The 22,632-nt window shown below is 39.3% G+C and overlaps 6 protein-coding genes across 7 annotated transcripts; 4 read left to right on the top strand and 2 right to left on the bottom strand.

Moving 5' to 3' along the window:
* Nucleotides 1-721: 721 nt before the first annotated feature.
* Lamtor3 (Late endosomal/lysosomal adaptor, MAPK and MTOR activator 3) lies at nt 722-9,683 on the top strand. 2 transcript variants are annotated; one of them, XM_089593114.1, is made up of 3 exons: nt 722-730; nt 8,364-8,591; nt 8,667-9,683. In XM_089593114.1, the coding sequence occupies exons 1-3, from the start codon at nt 722-724 to the stop codon at nt 8,802-8,804; spliced, it is 375 nt and encodes a 124-aa protein (XP_089449240.1). In that variant the 3' UTR covers nt 8,805-9,683. The 2 variants fall into 2 exon arrangements, with proteins under 2 accessions (XP_089449240.1, XP_014206941.1); XM_014351455.2 differs by lacking the exon at nt 722-730 and adding an exon at nt 8,075-8,177.
* LOC106638341 (glyoxylate reductase/hydroxypyruvate reductase) lies at nt 3,500-5,639 on the top strand. The gene is made up of 6 exons (XM_089592710.1): nt 3,500-4,142; nt 4,209-4,324; nt 4,424-4,613; nt 4,707-4,870; nt 4,967-5,257; nt 5,354-5,639. Exons 1-6 carry the CDS (start codon nt 4,069-4,071, stop codon nt 5,467-5,469), a joined length of 951 nt encoding a protein of 316 aa, XP_089448836.1. The 5' UTR covers nt 3,500-4,068; the 3' UTR covers nt 5,470-5,639.
* Nucleotides 5,931-7,929, top strand: LOC106638340 (erlin-2-B). Its single transcript, XM_014351453.2, has 4 exons — nt 5,931-6,285; nt 6,367-6,556; nt 6,626-6,884; nt 6,951-7,929. The coding sequence occupies exons 1-4, from the start codon at nt 6,178-6,180 to the stop codon at nt 7,381-7,383; spliced, it is 990 nt and encodes a 329-aa protein (XP_014206939.1). The 5' UTR covers nt 5,931-6,177; the 3' UTR covers nt 7,384-7,929.
* A 322-nt stretch (nt 9,684-10,005) lies between the features above and the next one.
* Nucleotides 10,006-12,949, bottom strand: LOC106638326 (SET domain-containing protein SmydA-8). Its single transcript, XM_089592663.1, has 6 exons — nt 12,876-12,949; nt 12,362-12,557; nt 12,053-12,286; nt 11,246-11,545; nt 10,412-10,919; nt 10,006-10,323 (listed from the first exon to the last, which is right to left on the bottom strand). Exons 1-6 carry the CDS (start codon nt 12,947-12,949, stop codon nt 10,022-10,024), a joined length of 1,614 nt encoding a protein of 537 aa, XP_089448789.1. The 3' UTR covers nt 10,006-10,021.
* A 519-nt stretch (nt 12,950-13,468) lies between these two features.
* LOC106638370 (SET and MYND domain containing, arthropod-specific, member 3) lies at nt 13,469-16,331 on the bottom strand. Its single transcript, XM_014351491.2, has 7 exons — nt 16,184-16,331; nt 15,660-15,932; nt 14,742-15,160; nt 14,312-14,538; nt 14,038-14,248; nt 13,711-13,946; nt 13,469-13,611 (listed from the first exon to the last, which is right to left on the bottom strand). Exons 1-7 carry the CDS (start codon nt 16,199-16,201, stop codon nt 13,469-13,471), a joined length of 1,527 nt encoding a protein of 508 aa, XP_014206977.2. The 5' UTR covers nt 16,202-16,331.
* Nucleotides 16,332-18,700: 2,369 nt separating this feature from the next.
* LOC106638392 (voltage-dependent anion-selective channel) lies at nt 18,701-22,625 on the top strand. Its single transcript, XM_014351517.2, has 6 exons — nt 18,701-18,821; nt 20,195-20,517; nt 20,929-21,050; nt 21,135-21,243; nt 21,314-21,522; nt 21,916-22,625. Exons 2-6 carry the CDS (start codon nt 20,198-20,200, stop codon nt 22,005-22,007), a joined length of 852 nt encoding a protein of 283 aa, XP_014207003.1. The 5' UTR covers nt 18,701-18,821; nt 20,195-20,197; the 3' UTR covers nt 22,008-22,625.
* The last annotated feature ends 7 nt before the right edge of the window (nt 22,626-22,632 follow it).

Genomic DNA, 22,632 nt, shown 5'->3' on the forward strand with positions numbered 1-22,632 from the left:
AATCAAATTAAAATCTAAATCGATTTTGCATGTATTGATTAATGCCCTGCATCCACTTGATTTAATAATTATTAATAATAGCTAGACACGTTGTGTACCAGTGTTATCACATCCAAATAAGAGCAAAAAAAAAACGGGTGGGTTTAAATATTGTGAATCAAATTAGTACTACCATTTAGAATTTTTTATAAAGTTTTTTTTAAACAAACATAAGTGAAAACTTTAGTCAAAATGTCTAAATAAATTACATCTCTTTTTGGGTTGACATACTATACGTGGAATTTCATGAAATTATAAGAGAACAAAGATACCATAATAACTTTTGGGGAGCATGTGTGAAAAACTAACGATTTTGAAAGTCATTTGGACAATTATAGGAAGATTCGGTCGTCTTTAAAAATAATATACGTTTAACGTACGTATTGACAATTTTGTGTTAAGTATAAGTCATGACTCACAAATACTACAAACGAAAATGCATAGTGGACCGAAACGAGGAAAATGCTTTTAGACATTTATTTTGTATGTATACCCTTTTCAGGTATATGAATAAATGATTACATGAAATATATGTTCGTTGAGCGTATCTGCATACCTAAATGCATATTTATATATTACAAAGTAAGGGAGACACAACTCTCTATACTAATAGTATAAAAGTATCACATACGTTAGAAATATATAACATAAATTTCACCTGGTAAACATATAAAGTAAAAGTATGTCGAGTGTAATAATTGTATACGTATACTTTCAAGTCAAAAGTTTCTGAGCTTGCAAAAACATGTCTTTGAAAAAAAAAAAAAAAAAAAAAAAAAATCGTACTTCACGGATTGAACATTAACGTTATTGTTTAAATTGTTTTGGAGCTTTTCTCGACATATACGTTGATTAATGAGTTATATACAGAATATCAAAGCTTCTAGGAACAAAAATGACAAAAAACTTTTTTTTGTCTGTTAAAAGCACGGTTAAAAAATATCTATCTGTTAAAAGTAGTTTTTCTTTTTTTATTTTCATTTCTGTAGCATAAATTTTTTTGTTTTTGATTTGTTGTTTTTTGTCAACAAAATATATTCGTCATGTAGGGTGAGTCTTTTTTTTCAATTAGATTTAATAAACAAAGGCAATAATGTTATCTAACGATTTAATTTAATGTATATACTGTATATAATTCACACTCTGTTACTCGATACTCTCAATGACAACAATAAAAAAAGAGCCAACAAAAAAATATATGTTTTAGAGTCTCTCTCATGCGAGGAGACTATAAGTATATACAAAAACTATATAAAAAAATTCAGTTACGGAATACGAGAAAACTTCCTATCCTTCGACTACTGATATTTCCCTAATAATAGTCTCAAGTTTCTTGTTATACATTCTGCGACACTATATGTTTTTTCTCTATATAGCTACGTATATATAAGCATATATTTATTTAATCATACTCTTGCAAACAAAGTGCATATATATAATAATAATAATAATGTGCTACCGAGAAACAGTTGCACTGTAACGTGTAGTAGTCATTATATACGTGCGATACTGCGATCAAATGCATACACATATGCGTGCGAGTACTTTTATGATTTTTTATTTGCATTCCATCCACGGAACTGCATATACGTGTTATACAGGGTACATACGACGCGAACGATTAGAGGAAAAGGAAAAAAAAAAACTTAACGCCTGTACAATTATGTTCCCCTGTTACTTTTAGCGTTCTCGGATGATGAATTTTTAGGCATGTATATAGATAAACCCCCGCTTGGTAATCTTGTATCTGAACCATTTTGTATTATTATGCGTATCACGTGTTGTTTCTCTCGTTTCTCGCGCACTAGTGTAGTGTGTTATTGCAGTATATGTTTCACTCGTGATAACGGCTACTTAATTGTTTTTTTTTTTTTTTTTTTTTTCCTCCGTCGACAAGTCTTAATACATACATATAGGCACACCAATAGCGTCTCATATTCTCCTGGTCGCAGTAAGTAAAAGAGGAAATATTTTACTCCCAGATTTAGCTTTCACGCCCGTGGTATACTATGTACAATTTTATGTTTGGTAAACATAAATATGTTGAAGATGAACGAGTTAACGAGAAGTCTCGTGAATCACATCGAGAAATAATTTAAAGTGTGTTTATTTTTGCGTTACGAGTTGAAAATTTTTTGCGGATTAATTAGTCGAAGTAGCAATGTAACTGTTCGGAGGCAATGATTAATTGTTTTTTTTTTTTTTTTTTCAGATCATCAGTATTGTTGCTGATGGGACATTAATAGAGGTCGTTTTTGCACATTATATGCTGAAAATGTACCAATCGAAGAGACATTAATTTTTTCACTCTTGTATAAAAAAAAGATGTAAAAACGTGCCGGCATGCAACTATAACCTGCTTCTAACATCAACGAGTGTCTTTTTTGAACCAATGTAGCATGAAAGGAAGAAAGTCGCACAATGCAATTATTGTAATTCCTGCGGTGCGTCGAGTGCTTGCGCGTGCATACACAAGTGTCAAAACATTTTTTTTTTTTTTTTTTTTTTTCATTAAAGCTTTTTATGATTTACTACAAAATCAATATAGCTATTACCCCTAAGGGATTACAAAGACAAAGGGAACAATCTGTCCATTTAAAATTACCTAAGTGTCAAAACATTTTTTTTTTTTTTTTTTTTCTATATATTATAGTGCTCTACGTCCGGCCCCTTTAATAAGGGCACTACTATGGGCACTTAGCACTTTGGAGAAGGAAGGGAAGAGGGATGGGAGGCCTCCCATTACTGGGAGGGGGGGAGGGGGAAATTAATATGCTGAAAATGTACCAATCGAAGAGACATTAATTTTTTCACTCTTGTAGAGATGAAAAAAAAAAGATGTAAAAACGTGCCGGCATGCAACTATAACCTGCTTCTAACATCAACGAGTGTCTTTTTTCATTTTGAAAGAACCAATGTAGCATGAAAGGAAGAAAGTCGCACAATGCAATAATTATTGTAATTCCTGCGGTGCGTCGTGTGCTTGCGCGTGCATACACAAGTGTCAAAACATTTTTTTTTTTTTTTTTTTTTTTATTAAAGCTTTTTATGATTTACTACAAAATCAATATAGCTATTACCCCTAAGGGCTTACAAAGACAAAGGGAACAATCTGTCCATTTAAAATTACCTAAGTGTCAAAACACAAGTGTTCTGTCAATCGTACTTATGTTTATCAACGAAACATGAACCCGAGAAAGTAACTATAGTCGCTCAATTGACACACGCTCACACCGTCCCACACCCGTTATCTCTGGGAAAAACGATAACACGTACGTACACGCTGTATACTTTTTTTTTTTTTTCTTTTCCTCGACTCTCGTAGCTTGTGTGTATAGGTGTATGTTTTTTTCCCAGTACACCGCAATTGACGGCAATTTAACGTGTTCCATCGCGCGTACATATTGTACTCGATAATTCGAGATTTGTGGTGTTAATATGAATCTTGGACTGTTCTTTTTTCTTTTTTTTTTACATACCGGACACGAAATAAATGATATGAAGCATATGTAACGTTTTCGCGAGTAACGATCAAAGTGTCCGTAAACAAGATAAGCTTATCTCGCGAGAACAAGATGTAAGATAATGTGTGTATACCTCACGCACAGCACAGTAAACGTGGAGGCGGACGTACAACGTTCCGGTGGTATCTTACTTGTGTTGAAAATAACACCGACCGCAATTGCCGTCATTCTCCGAATGTGTAGCAACCGTCAACCGAATGAAACCTGCATTTAAATTGAAAAGAAAAAAAGAAAATCTCAAAAAACAAACAAGTAAAAGTAGAAAAAAGAGGTAAGTATTGTGCGTGTAAAAGTAAGGCTCGTGTGTTTACAAACACTCCGCACTCCAGCGAAGTGAAAGGTAGGTATATATGTGCAGGTGTTGATGCTCACAGCGGATCGATAAGTGTCACACAAAAGAGCGCTCGCGGAACCGGCTAGTTTCATTCATTGAATCGGCGAACGCCAAGTGGAAGACACACGAGCGCTGATAATTGTACTTACCTGCTTCCCACGAACAATAATTATGAGTGTCGTTCCGCGAGTTTTGGTTGCCCATAGCGACATTCCCACGCCTGCCATCGATTTACTCAAGCAAAGGTACGTTGATTTTTTTTCTTTTTTTTTTTTTTTCCTCTAAAAATAATAGTTGTTCGTTGTTTATAGGTTTGACGTCGAGGTTATCGATTCAAAATCGGCCGACGATGTTTTGAAAGTCGTTTCTGAGTTCGATGCCGTTATGGGCAAAATTCACATAGATGCGAAATTCCTCGACAATGCGGGTAACACAATGTTTTCGAACGAAAATCATACAAAAACAAGCGGTTGACTTTTTCCGGTTGAAGTAACGATTTTGTATTTTCTCTTTTTTGTTCCCACAGGAAACAGGCTGAGGGTAGTGTCGACACCATCTGCCGGGTACGACCACATGGACGTGGCTGAAATAAAAAAGCGCGGCATCCAAGTTGGCAACGCTCCCCAAGTCTTGTCAGCCGCAGTCGCAGAAATAGCTATTTTCTTGCTCTTGGGAGCCGTGAGACGAGCTCACGAGGGCCGCCTCCTCCTTGATCGGTAAATTTATTTATGCATACTAAACTCGTTGTTACCTGCAGATAATTTTAATAAGTGAAATTATTGCCATGGATTTTTTAAATCACATTGCAGAGGTGAAGTCGTGAAAGGATTTCAGTTCATGTTGGGACACGATTTGCGCAACAAAACTGTGGGTATCGTGGGATTCGGCAGCATCGGCGAGGCGATCGCCAAGAGACTGGTGCCCTTTGAAGTCAAGAAATTCCTGTACAACGGTCATTCAAAAAAGAAAGCTGGTACTGTTTTACCTACATTGTTATTTACGGACTAAAAACTAATTGTAAAAGACATTGATTTCATTGTTACTTTTTTTTTTGTCCAAAACAAATCAGGCGATCAGATCGGCGCCGATTTTGTATCGCTAGATAAACTCTTGCAAGAGAGCGATATCGTTATAAATTGCGTGCCTCTGAACGAAGAAACCGAAAACATGTTCGACGACGAGGTTTTCAAAAAGATGAAGAGCACCGCGGTATTCGTCAACGTTGGCAGAGGCAGGACCGTCGATACCGATGCTCTGGTTCGAGCTTTGAAAAACAAGACGATTTACGCGGCGGGTCTCGATGTCACGGAACCCGAGCCCCTGCCTGTAGATCACGAACTGTTGAAGCTAGAAAATGTCGGTAAGTTGACTCGATGATTCTATGCGTCATTAATATTATTTATTTTTTCGTCAATAAAAAAAAAAAAAACAACTTTTTTTGGTCATTTATACGCAGTGTTACTGCCACACATGGGGAGTCAGACGATCGAGACACGCACCGACATGGCGATCGCAGCAGCTGAAAATATAATCAATGCCCTGGAGGGCAAGCCTATGCGCTTCGAACTGTAAAAGTCAACAAAAATATTGTACTTTTTCAACAGTATTCCCAAGCTCATTGTCACATTATCTCAAGCGATGTATAAAATTGTACTGGAAAGTCGCAAGTTCACGTTGTTGGAACAATGATCTATATGTAGGTATATTGTTATGATCTGTATGTAGGATTGTCAAAGCAATTGTACCATAAGAATTATAATAATAAATTGTACCTACTCTATATAAGTCTACCTAACGTTTCATACCCAATTCAATATTATTTTTTGATGTAAACAAATAATTACTCAAGTTTATTATTGTTAGATAAGTAAAATAGTCTTTTTGCGACCATTGAACCATTTCAACCATTGGCGACCATCCACGTTTCATTCACGCGCACCTCAATTCCCTTTGCCAATCAGAAATCAGTAATTTCCAGGTGTGTAAATTCTATATAACGTACCGGTAAATCTTATATATATGTGTGTTGCGAACCTAACCTCCCTCTGGCTCCCTAAAAAAATACACGTATTCTTGTCACATCTCATATCCAATGTTGTTTCGAAACTTTTTTGAAAAATTAAAAACCACCTAAGCATCGAGAGGTGTATTAAAAATTATCTCTGTACTGATGAAAAACCGCACAAGTGATACCAAATTTTCATGATTTCTATTGTTGGCAGTGCTCACCAAGTGTACTTTTTTCCAAATTGTTAACTTTTTCATCATCCCGCAATAAAAATGATCAATCAAAATGCCATTGGCATGAGCTTTCTGATATGCCTAGCAATAGTGTTTAACTTTTCATTGCACAGAATCGAAGAAGGCCATGTGGGAGTTTACTTTAGAGTAAGTTGCAACATTGTTATTTGCTTAAACTTTGAAACAGCAATATTTTTACTTTACTTTCTTGTTTTATTTGCTTTACAGGGAGGAGCTCTACTCCCACATGTCAGCACTCCAGGTTTTCACATGATGATACCCATGCTGACGAGTTTTAAGCCTGTGCAAGTGACGTTACAGACGGATGAAGTGAAAAATGTTCCTTGTGGGACCAGCGGTGGTGTCATGATTTATTTTGATCGAATTGAGGTTGTAAATATATTAGATGCCAATAGTGGTATGTGCATTTATCTACATATTATTCTGTATTGAATTTGGTCTGAAATTAATCTCTGGCTTTTCTTAGTGTACAATATGGTGAGGAACTATACTGCAGATTACGATAGAGCTTTGATATTTGACAAAGTTCACCACGAATTGAACCAATTCTGTTCGGTTCACACGCTGCACGAGGTTTACATTGATTTGTTTGACCAAATTGATGAGAATCTCAAAACTGCACTGCAAAAGGATTTAAATGAAATTGCTCCTGGTTTGAGTATTTTAGCTGTGAGAGTAACAAAGCCCAAGATTCCTGAAACTATTCGAAAAAATTATGAACTTATGTAAGTAGTCCGTTACCTATGCTGAAGCTTGGCACTTATTTTATTTATAAACTTGGTTAATTTCAGGGAAGCAGAAAAAACAAAACTTTTGATTTCTACTCAGCACCAAAAAGTCGTTGAAAAGGATGCCGAGACTGACAGGAAAAAAGCAATCATTGAAGCAGAAAAAGAGGCACAGGTAGCTCAAATTCAATATAATCAGAAAATCATGGAAAAAGAATCACTCCAACGTATGGCGGCAATTGAGGATGAGATGCATCTAGCAAGAGAAAAAAGTCGTTCTGATGCCGATTACTACCAGATGGAAAAACAAGCTGAGGCAAATAAGTTGCTTCTGTCAAAGGAATATTTGGAACTCGAAAAGTACAAGTCATTATCCCAAAATGCTAAAATTTACTTTGGCCAGGACATACCAAAAATGTTTTCACTGGGAGGCTGCACAGATTTTCCAGATTTAGGTTCATCTCGGGGAAAAATAGATTCCCCAAAAGAGGGATAACTTATTTGAATAAAAAAACTAAGTCATTTTTGTAATTACATAGATAACTGATAATTGAAACATTAAAAGTTTACTAATAATGTTGAAAATCATTAAAAAACAAAAGTTTGTACAAACTCGTATTTTTAATTATCAGTTAACTACAAAAAACTTGTGAAAAATCATTTATTGTACACAGTTTTTTAGTATAGTTGTGCAATGTACAGTTTTTAAATACACAGATGAATATTAGTCGCTGTACAGTATCAAATAATATTTATTATATATGTATTATGTAAGTGTAAGAATGAAATGGCAAATGATTAATAAACTTGCCTACACCAGTTTTTCAACATTACAATTCTTTAATTTGTAGGGATTAATACGTTTTTGCGTTTTCATGTTTTTACGTACTTGTCACTTTTTTTAATAAAAAAAAAAAAAAAAATCATTTTATAAACTTTTATTATTCTCCAAGTATCGATTGAAATAGCAATTATATTTACGTCAGATGCCTGAACAGTTTTATTATTATTTATGTTTAAGATAAATCGTTTATTGTCAACTAATAAAGTAATTCAAAACAGGAGCTTTATTTTTTGTTATTTGTAACAAGCACGTATATGTATTATAGCAATATATGTATATTACATGTGTATATGTGTCCATGGTATGGAATTACTGCAAATGCAAACTGCAGTGCTTTCACTGCTTTCTGCAAGAAACTGTCAACATCAGTTTTCTTTGAAGGATATCAAATCTACGATTTTAACCTTATTGTATAGTTATTTTCGAATCCGCCCAAAATGACCGCAGTAAGTACGGAACTAAGTGAAAATAATTTCTTAAAAAATAATGAAACAATAAAACTGTCTTGCCTTGGTTAAGATCTTGGTTAAAGGTTATATTGTGTGTTTACAAAACAATGAGCTGTTTAATGTTGTGAGATTTGAGTTTCAAACGTTATGTTTAAAATGTTTATTGTTGCCATTTGTTTTTAGGACATAAGAAAATTTTTGCAAGGGTTGTTGGGCAAAGTTGAAGGTCTTCACAGTATTTTGATAACGGATAGAGATGGAGTTCCGGCAGTATTGGTTGCCAACGACAAAGCTCCGGAATTGGCAATGAGAGCAAACTTTCTCTCTACTTTTGGGATGGCCACTGATCAAGGAAGCAAACTAGGCCTTGGAAAGAACAATACAGTTATCGTCATGTACAATAACTATCAGGTGATATTTTCAGGCTGTATTTATTTTTTTTGGTTGCTCGTGGATTCAAATAAATGTGGTTTCATGTATTTTCAGGTAGTACAGATGAACAAGCTGCCTCTGGTGATAAGTTTCATTGCGAGCCAAGACTGCAACACTGGACACATTCTTGATTTGGAAAAGAAGATCGATCCTGTGTTAAATCAGCTGAAAAATGCTGTTAAGGATGCATGATGGTTACCTGTTGTTCATTATGGAAGATAATTAATGTCAAGCCCAACAAAAAGTGGCATTGTGATAAAGACTCGAGTGTTGTTAGGTGACACGCTGTTGGACGAATCTTCTCCACAAGTCACTTTTACAAAAAAACATTTGTTGATGATTAACGGATTAATTTGATAAGTTTTACATACTTTTTACGGTATATTTTAAAACTGAATTAAACATATATTATTACTGTTTTATTTTCTAAATTACAATGTTATATGTCATATGAGTGACTTCTTTCAGTGATCAGCTTGAGTTGTTGGTACATTTTTGTACTCGAGAATACAGATAGAATTTTTCAAAAAAAGTTGCAAATGTCGAAATCCAAATGTAACAAGGAAGTGTTATTAGTGTAATTAATTGGCGCAACTAATTTTAACTTGCACCTTAATACTGAAAAAAAGAATCGCATAAGGTAATTAACAGCCTCGCGCAATTCTGTTTCTTTTCGGGATACCACAACAATTAATAATAGTTATAACTTTTAAACGGTATGAAAAAAAAAAAAAAAAAAAAAAAAAAAAAAAAAAAAAAAAACGAAAACTAGATGGCTGATTTATTTTTTAATCGATCAATACGTCGTTTAAAGTTTGAATGTTTGAAATAAATAATATTTAATAAGATTTACTTAAAATAAAAATGATGAATATCTAGTAAAAAAAATTTTTCCAATTGCAAGCATGGACAATATTTTTGGGGCTTACTACACGCAATTTTCATTCCTGTGATTATATCGTACGAAAATTTTTCATTCCCAATGTGAAACGTTTGCTAAGATTTTACAAATGATTTAGGGATAAGAGAAATTACAGGAAGAGCATATATAATATGTATATACAATCAGAGTACCAGTAAAGAATAATAATATATACCACACAGCAATTCGTGATAATTTTTTATTGCTATTTTTAAAAAAATTCCACACCAACAGTTTATACGCTGCCCAAATCTTTGAATCCGAAACCTAAACTAATTCCAATAAATTCATGCAACACCACGACCAGCTAACTTTCATATCACACGTAGGATGTAATAACATAATATGCACCCAATCCTTACTATATAAGCACGCACAACTCTCGTATGAACTAAAAAAAAAAAAAATCACACAAATGAATAAGTACATCGACACCTAAAACAAAAAACCCGCAAGTACAGCCTATTAAAACCCACCCCACGCATCATCACGACCGCCCGCAGTGCTTGAAACTCCCGCGTCGCCGCAGCGATATTTTCGGCCCGTCGGCCAAAGCCCTCGCGTCCTCGACGCTCCGCGCGAGCACTTTCATCTCCCGGAGAGCCCGCCTCGCCAGCTGTCCCTCGGGCGTCATGACCGGCTCCAGAAGCAGCATACCGAGCGCCCGCCTCAGCAGGTCCCTCGCCTCCTCGAGCCGCGAGACCAGCTCCGGGGCCGTTATCTCCCGCGCCGCGTACGCCCGGTTGGCCAGTATCGTCATCGGCAGGTGCAGCTCGTACAACACTATCCCTACATCAAAAATACATATAATATATATTTACATACATTTACCCGTAGGTGTACGAAGGAAAACCGATGATGGTGTGTATGTACGTACCCTTGAGCCTCGACAAGCCGGGCTCGACGATCTCGAGTACTGCAAGGACCTCCCTGCCCAGCTGTACCATCCTGCCGAGGAGTTTCTTCTGTGGATTGACGCTACCGATCTCCCGTCTGCAGGCACCGAGCATTTTGTTCTTGAGGGCCATCACCAAGTAGTGGTTCCCGTGAAAGCTGAGAACTAACTTTGCCAGGAGGTTCTCCATGGCCTTGAAGCTACCGAGCTCGTCTACCTCGTCCACGAGGCCCCTGGCTATGCCGAGGCTACTGGATACTAGGCAGCCGCTCAGTTGGTGCTTGCACTCCTGGCACTGCCACCGGGCCTCCCGGCTGTAAGGATTTGAGATCGTTTTGCCGATCCGAGGGGGGGCTACCGGGCCGACTTTGCAACGCGGGCACAGCAAACAGCTCAGGTTACTGCCCGACTCCAGGGGATCGGTGCAGACGGCGCAATCGCAACGGAAGTACTTGCCGATCTGCAGGTGCTCCTGTCGATCTATGGTACCCTGCGTCCGAATTTTGGATTTTTGTTTTTTTAGTTATATAATATGTGGATAGTATGGATACACCACTTTTTTTTTTGTTGTAAAAATGCATTTATACGTGTAACAAGAGCAACAAGTAATAAGCTTCACCTTATACGCACGTCATGGCAGTGATAAATTGTCAAGCTCTCCGGTTAAAACCAGTATGTAAATAGTACAAAAGCACATTATGTGATATCAAGCACCAAGTTGGTCGTTGGAGAGAAAAAAAAAAAAAAAAAAAAAAAGCCGGAAAGTCTGCATTTATACGCAGTATGTGTGCCCTACAGAGTATATGATATGCTAACCAGCAGTGACGAGGTGTAATTGAACGAGATGATCCCGTCAGCCGGTACGGCCAGGGCCGCGTGTACGCTCATGTTGAAGCTCTCATCGACGGACACGTGGGCGGTGGGTCTGCACTCATGTGCCATCAACGCTGCCTCGACGAATAATCCACGCAAGGGCGCGCCTCCACTGCCATTGCAGTACAAACCCGGTACTCGCACCTCGAACGTGTTTACGTCAACTATGCCGCAGATACGCTGCACAAGGTCATCCTCGTCGGAGGTGGTTTTCGGATGATGTAGACCGAGTTTGTGGAAAACCTGGTGGGTGTGTAAAGTGATAAAATAATTGAAAATAAGTGTAAATTAATTGATTAACCAAAAAGAATTTCCATACATAAACATAAAAAACTCTACCCCCTCCCCCACTTAATGGTACGTTTTCATCATAATTAATCGTAAGCGGTAAATGCGAAACATAGAAATTTAACGATACATATGGGAGGTATATTAATGAATTGGGCGATCGGTCAACAATCGGTTGAGAAAGCACATCACCGATTTCTTTACAACGTCTGGAAAAAAAAAACCTGTAGTTGTATAAAAAGAAAAAAACTACTCGATCGATTTAACTCCAAAATGGAAAATTATCCGTGTGCGACCGTCGTAAAATATGTATGCAATAGCTGAAGTGTCGTTAGGAAACACAAAAAAAAAAAAAAAGTAGCGCGGCTGCCCGAATCCCTGGAAAAAACAACCGTAAACCCGAGGCGTGGAGGGTGTGGTAGAGCTTTTAACAGTCACATAATATGCAGTTACACAGCTTACATCGACGACCTGCTCCTCGCGCTCGCGCCACACGTCAGTGCCGCGCCTCTGCTCCAGATGCGCCTCCATGCGCTCTATCTCCTTCCAAGAACTGCTTTCCTCGTCGCTACTTTTCAAAAGCCAGAGCCGCAGGTGGAGCAGAACTCGGGTCACCTCGTCGACGAGCTCGGAGCACACTTCTTTGTTATCCCGGAAAAAGTCGCACTCGGCGCCCGAGTGGAACCCACCCATGTTCTGCAAAGGGACGCGTTATATTATATTATTTCAAATCGTTCGCGTTGAATCTTATGGAACGTATAATATGTATACCTCGCAAGCTCGATTGCAGAGTGGTGCCACAGTGCACTTGGTGCACGAGTATCTACGGGCCTGCCGGTGTTGGGTCAGTGGGCGCAGACAGCCGAAGCAGAACGCGCCCGGCTCGCCGATCCCTGGACCCACCGCTACGGCCTCCTCGCGGAAAATCAACTCCCCGGCCGCCAGGTCTTTGCTGGCCACCAAGTACCTATGACACGCGCGCCATAGGATTTTCACGTTTTTGAGGGAGAAAGATTAATCAGCATCGGTTGGAAGGAGATTTTTGTGAATCGTTTAATTGCAGGAATAAAAAAATTGCTTTCACACGCATATTGGAATATTGATCTCATTAATCGCTCACAGCACGTAGGTATACTGTGTCTATTGTTAATTCAAATTGGACAAGAAAATTAAAATTTTTTTTTAATCGTAAACTTTAGCACTTTCGATTACATTTTGGGGTACACCTACATGTCACTCTCTCATATTGCCGCAAATTGGTATGTAACTATATACAAATACATACCTGCCCAATTTATCCGACTTCATGACTTTGTACTTTTTGACGGCACAAGGAGCAATTGCGGATTTTTTATCCATGACGTGGACGACGATATTCGACAGTGATACGCGACGACAAGACGAAAACGCTCGATGGACCGCGAGAGGCTTGTGCCCCCCTTATGCAACAAGCCGAGCGGGAAAACTAACATAAGGACCACCTCATTTGAGAGGAGGCGCGTGCCGGTTTCCACTTCGTTTTTTTTCCCACTCTCTCTCTTTGACCAACTCGTAAACGGTAGGTGTATATTATTAGATCGGCGTATTACATGCACGCTGCTCCTCGACCACAACAGCTGCGCAAAGTTCAAACAGCCATGTACAGAGTGCAGTGACCATACGGGGCGAACTATTTTGGAAGATTTTCTCTTTTCCTCGAATGATTAACGAGAGCGCGCTTGCGTTCACATGGAAATTAGTATGCCTATTGGGTGTAACTTTTTACACGAATAAAAAAAAAAAACTCGTTGTTTCGTATATACTCAACGTTTATTCGGATGCGTGGTGTGTATATATATAATTTCATATGTACAAAAGAAAAAGGTAAACGGTTAAACTCTACAGCTCGCCGATGCTCTTGTCGAGTTGTTCGAGCGCCTGCCTGGCCCCGGCGGCGATGTCGGCTTCCGGCGTGCCCTGGGGCTCGCGAGCCAAAATATCCGCGGCCTCTTTGAGCAGGGACGCCGCCTCGGTCATTTTCGCTGTAAAGCAAATACACAGATTTTATGTATAATGGTTATTGTAACGATGTACAGCTGCCCGGTAATATATGTATGGTTGGCGCGTGGGAATAATATTACTTTTGAGTTTGGCCGCGTCGATGACCCCGGCGTTCCATTGGCCTTTGGCCAGAAAGAGCAGCGGGGCGTGGAGCTCGTACAGGATCATGCCGCGCGAGCGCGTCAGGCCCGGCTCGACGACGTCCAGCACCTGGAGAAGCAGCCGGCACATCTCGGCCTTGTGCTCCAGCACCACGTCCGGCATGTCGTCCAAGAAGTAATCCTCCACCCGGCCGTACAACTGGCTCAGGCTGTACCTGTATACACGTATATTAATACAACGGTATATATTTGCAGTCGTGTGTGTCGTCATATAAATAATACATGTACCAAATGAAAAATGTGTACCTCGGTATGGTGAGCATGGCGTGCCGGGGATGGAAGACCGAGCGGTACTTCTTCATGTAGTTCTCGCGGGTCTGGATGGCCTCTGGACCGTCGGCCGCCGTGTACGCCTCCACCCGGTCCATCTCGGCTTGGATGATCTTGAGGATCTTGAGCACCGCCTGGGCCGTCGTGCTGAACTCGCAGTGGGTACACTTCCACGTGCTTTCGGCGTCTGAGGAGCATATTTTCACCGTTTTATATCCGCATCATCGTTACGTGCGCGTGCAACATTTACCGAGGGAGTCGAGGGCCACGACTACGCCGTTGTCGCACTTTTGGCACTTGAGGGAGGACATGTGGGTCCCGAGCTCCGTTGGGTCCGAGCACCGGGTGCACGCGCAGGTGAAGTACTTGCTCTCTTGGAGGTACTCGCGACGCAGCAGGGTCGGCAGCAGAGCGTGCGTGTAGCTGCCCAACAGCTCACCACCCGCTGGTACTTTTACCGCCGTTCTCAAGTACACCCTGAAGGTATATATTTGGTTGTTTTTTTCTTTCATAAGTCAAAATATATATAGTTACACACACGTGTAATCAATCTTTTGTACTCAATTTTCAGATACAATGTATCTTTGCAACAGCTGTTGTTGTTTTATATAAAACAACTGAATATTCACGTAGGAAAAAGAGTAGTACCATGTCATTTGATCACATATATAAATGTGTACCTGAAATCGTTGGGTACGATACTGTGAACGGTGTTGGAGACGCACGAGTGGCTCATGATGGAGACCTTGGGGTAGAGGGCGCGTGCGAGGAAGCCCCTGGCCGTGCGTACCTCGTGGGCGTTGATCTCCAAAATCCCGCAAGCGGTCTGGACGCTGTCCTCGGGGAACCTGTCCAACTTGCACCGGGTCCTCAGGTACTCGGCAATGTTCACCCGGTCCGAGTTCCACTGGGCCGTCTGGCTCCTCCGCTTGTCGTGGGCCGCCATGTCCTTGACCTCCCGGTTCCAACGGTCCCCGTCCCGCTCCGAGGCGAGCAACAGACGCAGCGGTGTCACGCACTCGAGTTGCGGCACGCCGTTCGCCTGCTCGTCGGACAGAGCCAACTCCACGTTGAACTTTTCCTTCGCCTCGGCGAATACCTGTATTTTTTTCAAACTTCATTTATATATAGTTCATCGAGCCATCCACACGCAAATTCACGAAATATGGTAGCACGCGCCTCAACTTTAACACACAAATAATATGTTGTATAGTGAATCTCTGAATTTGAAATAGCGAAAATTTCCCAATTTGCATAAAAGTGACCGAAATTTTTCGTTGGCGAAATATAGTGATGATTTAGGATCGTTATAGCTTTTAGTTATTCTAAATATTTTAACCAGTAATTAAATGAACGATCTACTTGGTAATTGTACAACCCATGAACATTAATTTCGAGTGGTACCAACAATAACCCAATAACCAACTAATTTAACTGTTAGCTTTTTGTATAGAAACAGTGAAAATTCACTAGTTCAAGCAAGTTATAAGCATAAAATTTGTAAAACCGACGGTTAAAACAATGTATTTGGATCGTTGTGTCCACTCATGTATCGCTATACCGTTTCAAATTGAGCGAGTGAAAAAAAAAAAAAGGACCTTGCACTCGTAGTCCCTGTGTTGGGGCTGGTCGGCGCACTCGTCGCCGCAGACGGGCCAGCCGCACCTGGGACACAAGGGCTTGTTGTCATCGTCCTCGGTAGGCGGCCACGGGGTGTAACAGGTCAGACAGAGCGGGTACGTCGAGGCCTTGGGTCCTACGACGAAGGGCAGCTCGGTCAATATTTCCGCGCCCGGCTCGAGGTCCCTGCGGGCCACCAGGTACCGGCCCACTTGGTCGTTGCACTGGATCTTGTAGCTCGCCTCGTCGTCCTGTGGGGAAGCAGAACAAAGTTTGGCCCACTTCACTTTTTTTTTTTTTTTTTCATCTTTCCACCGTGGAACCGATACGATGATCGACACACCGACAACTTTCACGCACTATGTATAACATGATGCACAGTACAGCCTAGCGCGCGTCCAGCGGGGGAAAACCACCGTCAGAGACGGATCCGCATCAGCAATTAGCAGAGTTAACGAGCTACGTTTAACACGCAAACGTGGGCGCGACACCGCAAACTTACCAGCTTCGTTTCCGACATAACGGCTGCAGTTGGAAGTCGATATTCTACAATGTAAGGTATATATGTATGTATATGTAAGTATACACGCGTATACGATAAACAATGCAACGAATGTATATAATATTTGCACGACGAATCTGCACTTTGACGCTCGTTAGCGTGCACTAAGTCCGGCCGTTGCTCGTCGTTGCCTTTTTATATCGGCGTTATCGCCAACGAAAATAGACGGGCCGCTTGGACCGGTAAGTATAGAAGTAGCCGATGTGTATACCTATAATAGGTACACCGGCCGTTCGTGTAGTACACGCACTTTGCCAAACGGTACATTATTATGTAAAATCTAGATTGTGCTCGTAACTTTCCGTGCCTGTCTGTGTATATGTTTTGAGCTAAAAAATATATACTCATGTAAGTATATGTTGTTGTATATGCACAATATGTCCATCGGTAGGGTGTCCGATTGTATATTTTTGGCCATGAGCGCGAGAAGTTTACATCCAGGGGTATTATGTATGTGGAATGTATTGACGATCTAAAAGAGCGTAGAACTTTGACGGGCTGTTCTATATGATGGTATACAATAACCAATCAACTGTGCAATTATTATGTACCAACCGGTACATAATTTTTTATTCGGGTCTATTTTTGCGTACTTATAGACGGAAATTACTCACCAAAATGAAAATTAATTTGAATACATCAATCAAGACCAGTAAACTATTGTTTGTATTTAGAAAATTTGTACAAGTTGCCTAGCTACGTTATTTCTCCTACCTCGGACGGTTTTCATCACCTTTGGACATTTGTTGTTAATTACATCCGACCCAGGTGATCACAATGTGAATAAAAGGTCTCTCGGAGCCAATAAAAACAATTCGCAAGTTTTTTTAAACCTACAGGTTTCAACGTATACGTTGATACAACGCGTATATATTGCTTCATTCATAAAAATTAATTGTAAACGTGTATCGTAGGCAGGACTATACAAATACACCAATCGATCGATTCTACATTTACCGATTTTCCACATCTCGCAACTAATACACTTTTTGGTTTAAAAAAGATGCGCGAACCGAAGATTACGGTGTGCTACTAATTTACTGTCGTGATCAAACTAAAGAAATGTCAAACAATAAAATAAAATCGTCTATTTTCAGCCAGGCGTCTATCTCCCCATTTTTCTTTTCACACTCGTCCAGATATAACGATTTTTAGTTTATTCTCTCTATCGCCGATCGAACCCAGCCGAGCCCTATCTCCCTTTTAAGGTATTTTCACTTGTGACGTCATTCCAAGATGGCGCGATCACTGGGTTTTTTTTTCAAATTTGCACCAAATGTGCAAAACCAGCTGTGAAATTCACGAGGATGTCCCAACTAATGATAATGCGTTTAAAAACTTCAGGTTTTAATAAGCTATCGAATGAACACTAAACTTTTTACATCTTCACTTGGTAAGCAATACAAAAAAATGAATGAAATTATCGCGGGCATAAAGTTGATTAGAAAAACATTTTATTTTTTGTGCTTACCATGATCCAGTTATAACGAATTTGAAATATAGTCAATAGCGATTCCCGATGCATTAGAGGAAATTTTTCGTTTGTTTGCCAAAAGTGTAGTTTTAATGAAAATCAGTACAGAAAAAAAAGTACTGCAATCAGGCGGATTGTACCCGTCTAGTATACATATATATGGTTGCAAGCCTCCTCGCCTCCGCGATCATAACAAAGTCCCATAACCTCTGACGAGCTGTCAAAATTGAAAAGACAACAACATTTCGCAGATTTATCGTGACAACCACTTACTTACACAACAACTTATATTCATGTTTTTGCCACACACTGCTTCAATTTTGACAGCTCGTCAGAGGTTATGGGACTTTGTTATGATCGCGGAGGCGAGGAGGCTTGCAACCATATATATGTATACTAGACGGGTACAATCCGCCTGATTGCAGTACTTTTTTTTCTGTACTGATTTTCATTAAAACTACACTTTTGGCAAACAAACGAAAAATTTCCTCTAATGCATCGGGAATCGCTATTGACTATATTTCAAATTCGTTATAACTGGATCATGGTAAGCACAAAAAATAAAATGTTTTTCTAATCAACTTTATGCCCGCGATAATTTCATTCATTTTTTTGTATTGCTTACCAAGTGAAGATGTAAAAAGTTTAGTGTTCATTCGATAGCTTATTAAAACCTGAAGTTTTTAAACGCATTATCATTAGTTGGGACATCCTCGTGAATTTCACAGCTGGTTTTGCACATTTGGTGCAAATTTGAAAAAAAAACCCAGTGATCGCGCCATCTTGGAATGACGTCACAAGTGAAAATACCTTATACACCTACGCAAATAAAATTATTCGATGCGCGCGCACTGTACAGAGAAGAATGTAGAGCAAAAAAAAAAAAAAAAAAAAAAAAGAAAACGGAGCGTCGGAGCAAAGTAACTCCGATTCGCCTGCCCTCCTGATGCGCCGTAGCGTCCACCGTTTGAACACTCGCGCGCAGGGTATCAAACAGTTTCACGGAGAAAGCCATCACTGCCGGACATCGTCATCTGCAGCGCGCCCGCCAGGCTCTGTCTGTGTCTTTCTTCCGCCAGTATAATATCCACCTAAATCTTTGCCGTAAGTACACGTACCTACATACTTCTTATCATCACGATTTGTTCGAATGATCGTCAATCTTATCACTTTCGTTCAAGAGGATTCTTACCAAGAGTCCAGGTGTACCTACGCGGCTAGGGGCTAGGGGGGTTTACTTTTGTGTAAACCGTTTGCCGGCACGCATGCACACACGCGTTTACTATATACATACTGTAGCAAAAGTATGTCGTCTGCCTTATCAGTCCTCCCCGACGTCCGACGTTCTCGCAATGAATAAACCCCCTCGATGGATTGATACGTAAGCTCCAATTTTTATTGTTCCTTCCAATGATGGAACGGGCTTTTTGTCAATCGTCTGTGTTGAGCGAGAAAAAAAGGGGAGCTTTGTAGGTTAGGCTCCCCCATGAAATTGATAAGTGCACGTCTTATGTAACAACACTTTTGGGTAGGTCAATGCGTGTATAACGCGCCTCGTTCACCTCCTTTCATCACCTTGTTTTTCCTACTCCAAAACTTGTTTTGCTCCGTTTGTCGCTGGTATACATTTGCTTCCATTTTTTTCTCTCGTTGCGTCATCAATAACACATTATGAATATACTTGTTATGGTGCGGGACAACAGTACTTATTAGGTAAAAAATATCTAGAGGGTGGGTGTCCAAAAACAACATATATGTATACGCGCTCACCCCTCGAGCCTCAAGGTTAGTCGATCTACGGTTTACTTGAATATACGTACATATGCATCAGCAGATCTTCAAGGTGGAGGGTGGAGGTGCGCGACGAAAAAGAGAGGGTGGGCGATCGATTTGTTCGAACGAGAAGCTCACTCCGCGCTGTGTTTTGTGTACTGCGTATATAATACTTGTATACACCCTATGATATACAATCGGGTCAGGCTCTCCTTCGTCGCGTGTGTAGCGTGATCCATTGGAGCATTAAAACATCTACGTCTCGATTCTTTTGGAGCACTCGCACTGGACTTCTTATTCATCCCCCTTGTCGCTCTTTTTTTCTAACGAATAGGTATAGTTCAGTAGGTCATTTTTTTTCTTTTTCAAATCACGTGTCTATCGATTTAATGTCTTCGACGTCGCGCGCGAGGGGTACTTTTGATTTAATTGACTTTGATGAACAAGGAGATTGAGCGAATGTTTTTAATTAACGGCGGTGCTGGTGCGCGCTCCGTGTGCTGTGGTGACTCTGAAATAATTTGAGCAGTAGTTGCGCGAATTGATAACACTTTTCTGTCAACTTTGTTGTGTAATACCTGTTTGGAGATTGAACTCTTAAGACTTTCCTCTCTCTCTCTCTCTCCTCACTTCTTTTTGAGAGGTGCTTAGAGAAAATATTTTAGATCATAATTTTGCGTTTTTTTTTTGGTTTTTTTTTTTAGAAAATGTCTCCTCCTACGTATGGTGATCTTGGGAAGAATGCCCGCGATGTCTTCAGCAAGGGATACCACTTTGGTCTCTTGAAACTCGACGTCAAGACCAAGACAGACTCTGGAGTTGAATTTGCATCCGGTGGTGTGTCTAACCAAGATACGGGCAAGGTCTTTGGTACTCTTGAGAGCAAGTACAAAATCAAAGAGTATGGCCTTACTTTTGTTGAAAAATGGAATACAGACAATACCCTTGGAGCTGACATTACTCTTGCTGATAAGCCCATCCAAGGTCTCACTATTGGTTACAGTTCCACTTTCTCTCCCCAGACTGGGTAGGTAAAAACTCTCAGAGAGCGATTCTTACGTTCTCACTTACAGTGGCAAATATCTCTTATTGTCTAGTAAAGATTGTGTGATTTTTTAAATGTAGAAAATAATACAAACTTTTTTTGGTATCTTGCCTAGTATTTTTTTACGTTAATTGGTTGATGATAACATTATTAAGCCACATGATAACTCTTATCAATACAGTTGTAAATATTATTTTTTATCTTTGAAATAGAATTATTTTCTATTTTCAAGTCGTTCGGTGAACTTTAACTATCATAATGATAATTTAATATTTTTTACGTTATGATAACTGTTAAAGTGTAATCACTGTCTGATCAATGTATCTGGCGAGATTATGTAACTATGACAGTTCTAAGACTGTTGTGATAAATAATGTATTTTTTTGTGTACAGAAACAAAACTGGAAAACTCAAAACTACATACAAACATGATATTATTGCTGCTACTGCAGATTTTGATCTCAGCCTCTCGGCTGGTCCCCTAATCAATGCCACAGCTGTTGTTGGATACCAGGGTAAGCCTAAATCTTAAGAATTTAATATCGATTCAATGAATTAGATGTGTAAATTTTGTTCATTTTTATTGTTTTTTTTTTTAGGCTGGCTCGCTGGTTATCAAGCTGGCTTTGATACTCAGACCAGCAAAGTTACAAAGAATAATTTTTCACTTGGATTCAATGCTTCTGATTTCCACCTCCACACATCTGTGTAAGTAAGAAACTTGAAAAAAATGTTGGAAGGCAATTTGCATTAATTTAATTGAAAATTTTTCATTCAGCGACAATGGTCGTGAATTTGGAGGATCAATCCACCACAAGATCAAGTCAGATCTAGAGGGTGCCATCAATCTTGCTTGGAACTCCAGCAACAATGTCACGCAATTCGGACTTGGTACTAAATACGATCTTGACAACGATGTTAGCGTAAGGGCCAAGATCAACTCTCAACTACAAATTGGTTTGGGATACCAACAGAAGTTGCACAAAGGTTGGTAAACCATTTTTCATTGTTTAAATGTTCAAAAATTTCATTTTTACTGAAAGTTATGTAATTTGTCCGAAAACGTAAGGAATTTTAGAGTTGTAAGCAAACAGTCTATAGTTTGTTATTTATAGTAAGTCATGTGTAGGGCTATTATTAGATTCAACCTACGGTGGATTAGAAGCACTTACAATACTTGCAGACAGAATCGCACTCTCTGCTTTCTCCTCGTAATATTTATGAGATATTATTTTAACCGGTCACTGTTCAGATCAACTAATTTTTTGCTGTAATTTTTCAAAACAAAATCTATTTTCAAGAAATTTTTTTAATTGGAAAAAAAAATATTCTAAGTGAAAATAAAAATATTTTTAGTAATGTTTGTTAAAAATTTTTCAGGAGTAACTCTGACTCTTTCTGCCAATGTTGACGGCAAGAACTTTGGATCTGGTGGTCACAAGGTCGGTTTTGCTCTGGATTTGGAGGCTTAAACGTTACGATCAAACTGAATCCTGTCCCTTGAAAGAAAACAACTTCTTCATTTCACTTGCGTCATAATGGTCATGTCACGGTTACATGCTTCAGACTGGTCAATGCCTGTAATGTAATTTAGATTGACGAACCTTCAATAGGGCTGTCAGAATTAACTCGTATTGTTGTTTGTGAGACAACTTTGTCATTTGTTTAAAAGTCTGCAGGAATAAGATTGTATGAAAATAACTTTGAAACAAAGTTAGGTAAATAAGTTATATCGAATTAGGATTTAAAGAAAAAAATGTCTGTAATGCGTGACTGTAAAAATGTCAAGATTGTTGAACTTTGAAACATCAAATTTATCTACCTTCAACATAAGTTTAGTATCAACACTGTTGGAACTAGTAAAGAAACGGTATGGGCTATCTATAGAGAACAAAAAAGAAAGTTGAACAGGAAAATTCAATTTTTAAGTACGTCTTAATTTACACATTTTTTGATTTTTTATGTAAGTTTCTTATGTAGGTCTTTAATTTTTATAGTTACTTCTGTAAAATATCGATTGCACTTTACGCTATACAATACATTTAGTTTTCCAAAAATTCTGTCAATAAAGGAAATCACAAATATTAAAACTTTTGA

The sequence above is a fragment of the Copidosoma floridanum genome, unplaced genomic scaffold (genome assembly GCF_036245765.1).
Source record: "Copidosoma floridanum isolate Cflo_tuat_1 unplaced genomic scaffold, Cflo_Japanese_pri ptg000019l, whole genome shotgun sequence".
In the NCBI taxonomy this organism is placed as follows: domain Eukaryota; kingdom Metazoa; phylum Arthropoda; class Insecta; order Hymenoptera; family Encyrtidae; genus Copidosoma; species Copidosoma floridanum.

Bases quoted from the DNA above. Each gene is read 5' to 3' on its own strand.
- Lamtor3 (XM_089593114.1), top strand. The intron at 8,592-8,666 runs GTGATATTTTCA...ATGTATTTTCAG, and splicing joins TCATGTACAATAACTATCAG to GTAGTACAGATGAACAAGCT.
- LOC106638341 (XM_089592710.1), top strand. From the start codon at position 4,069: ATGAGTGTCGTTCCGCGAGTTTTGGTTGCCCATAGCGACATTCCCACG. The intron at 4,143-4,208 runs GTACGTTGATTT...CGTTGTTTATAG, and splicing joins ATCGATTTACTCAAGCAAAG to GTTTGACGTCGAGGTTATCG. The intron at 4,325-4,423 runs GTAACACAATGT...TTGTTCCCACAG, and splicing joins GAAATTCCTCGACAATGCGG to GAAACAGGCTGAGGGTAGTG.
- LOC106638340 (XM_014351453.2), top strand. From the start codon at position 6,178: ATGATCAATCAAAATGCCATTGGCATGAGCTTTCTGATATGCCTAGCA. The intron at 6,286-6,366 runs GTAAGTTGCAAC...TTTGCTTTACAG, and splicing joins ATGTGGGAGTTTACTTTAGA to GGAGGAGCTCTACTCCCACA. The intron at 6,557-6,625 runs GTATGTGCATTT...GGCTTTTCTTAG, and splicing joins TATATTAGATGCCAATAGTG to TGTACAATATGGTGAGGAAC.
- LOC106638326 (XM_089592663.1), bottom strand. From the start codon at position 12,949: ATGGATAAAAAATCCGCAATTGCTCCTTGTGCCGTCAAAAAGTACAAA. The intron at 11,546-12,052 runs GTAAGCTGTGTA...CACACCCACCAG, and splicing joins GCGAGGAGCAGGTCGTCGAT to GTTTTCCACAAACTCGGTCT. The intron at 10,920-11,245 runs GTTAGCATATCA...ATTCGGACGCAG, and splicing joins ATTACACCTCGTCACTGCTG to GGTACCATAGATCGACAGGA.
- LOC106638370 (XM_014351491.2), bottom strand. The intron at 13,947-14,037 runs GTACACATTTTT...ACGTGTATACAG, and splicing joins GCCATGCTCACCATACCGAG to GTACAGCCTGAGCCAGTTGT. The intron at 13,612-13,710 runs GTAATATTATTC...TTTGCTTTACAG, and splicing joins CGACGCGGCCAAACTCAAAA to CGAAAATGACCGAGGCGGCG.
- LOC106638392 (XM_014351517.2), top strand. From the start codon at position 20,198: ATGTCTCCTCCTACGTATGGTGATCTTGGGAAGAATGCCCGCGATGTC. The intron at 20,518-20,928 runs GTAGGTAAAAAC...TTTTGTGTACAG, and splicing joins ACTTTCTCTCCCCAGACTGG to AAACAAAACTGGAAAACTCA. The intron at 21,523-21,915 runs GTTGGTAAACCA...AAAATTTTTCAG, and splicing joins CCAACAGAAGTTGCACAAAG to GAGTAACTCTGACTCTTTCT.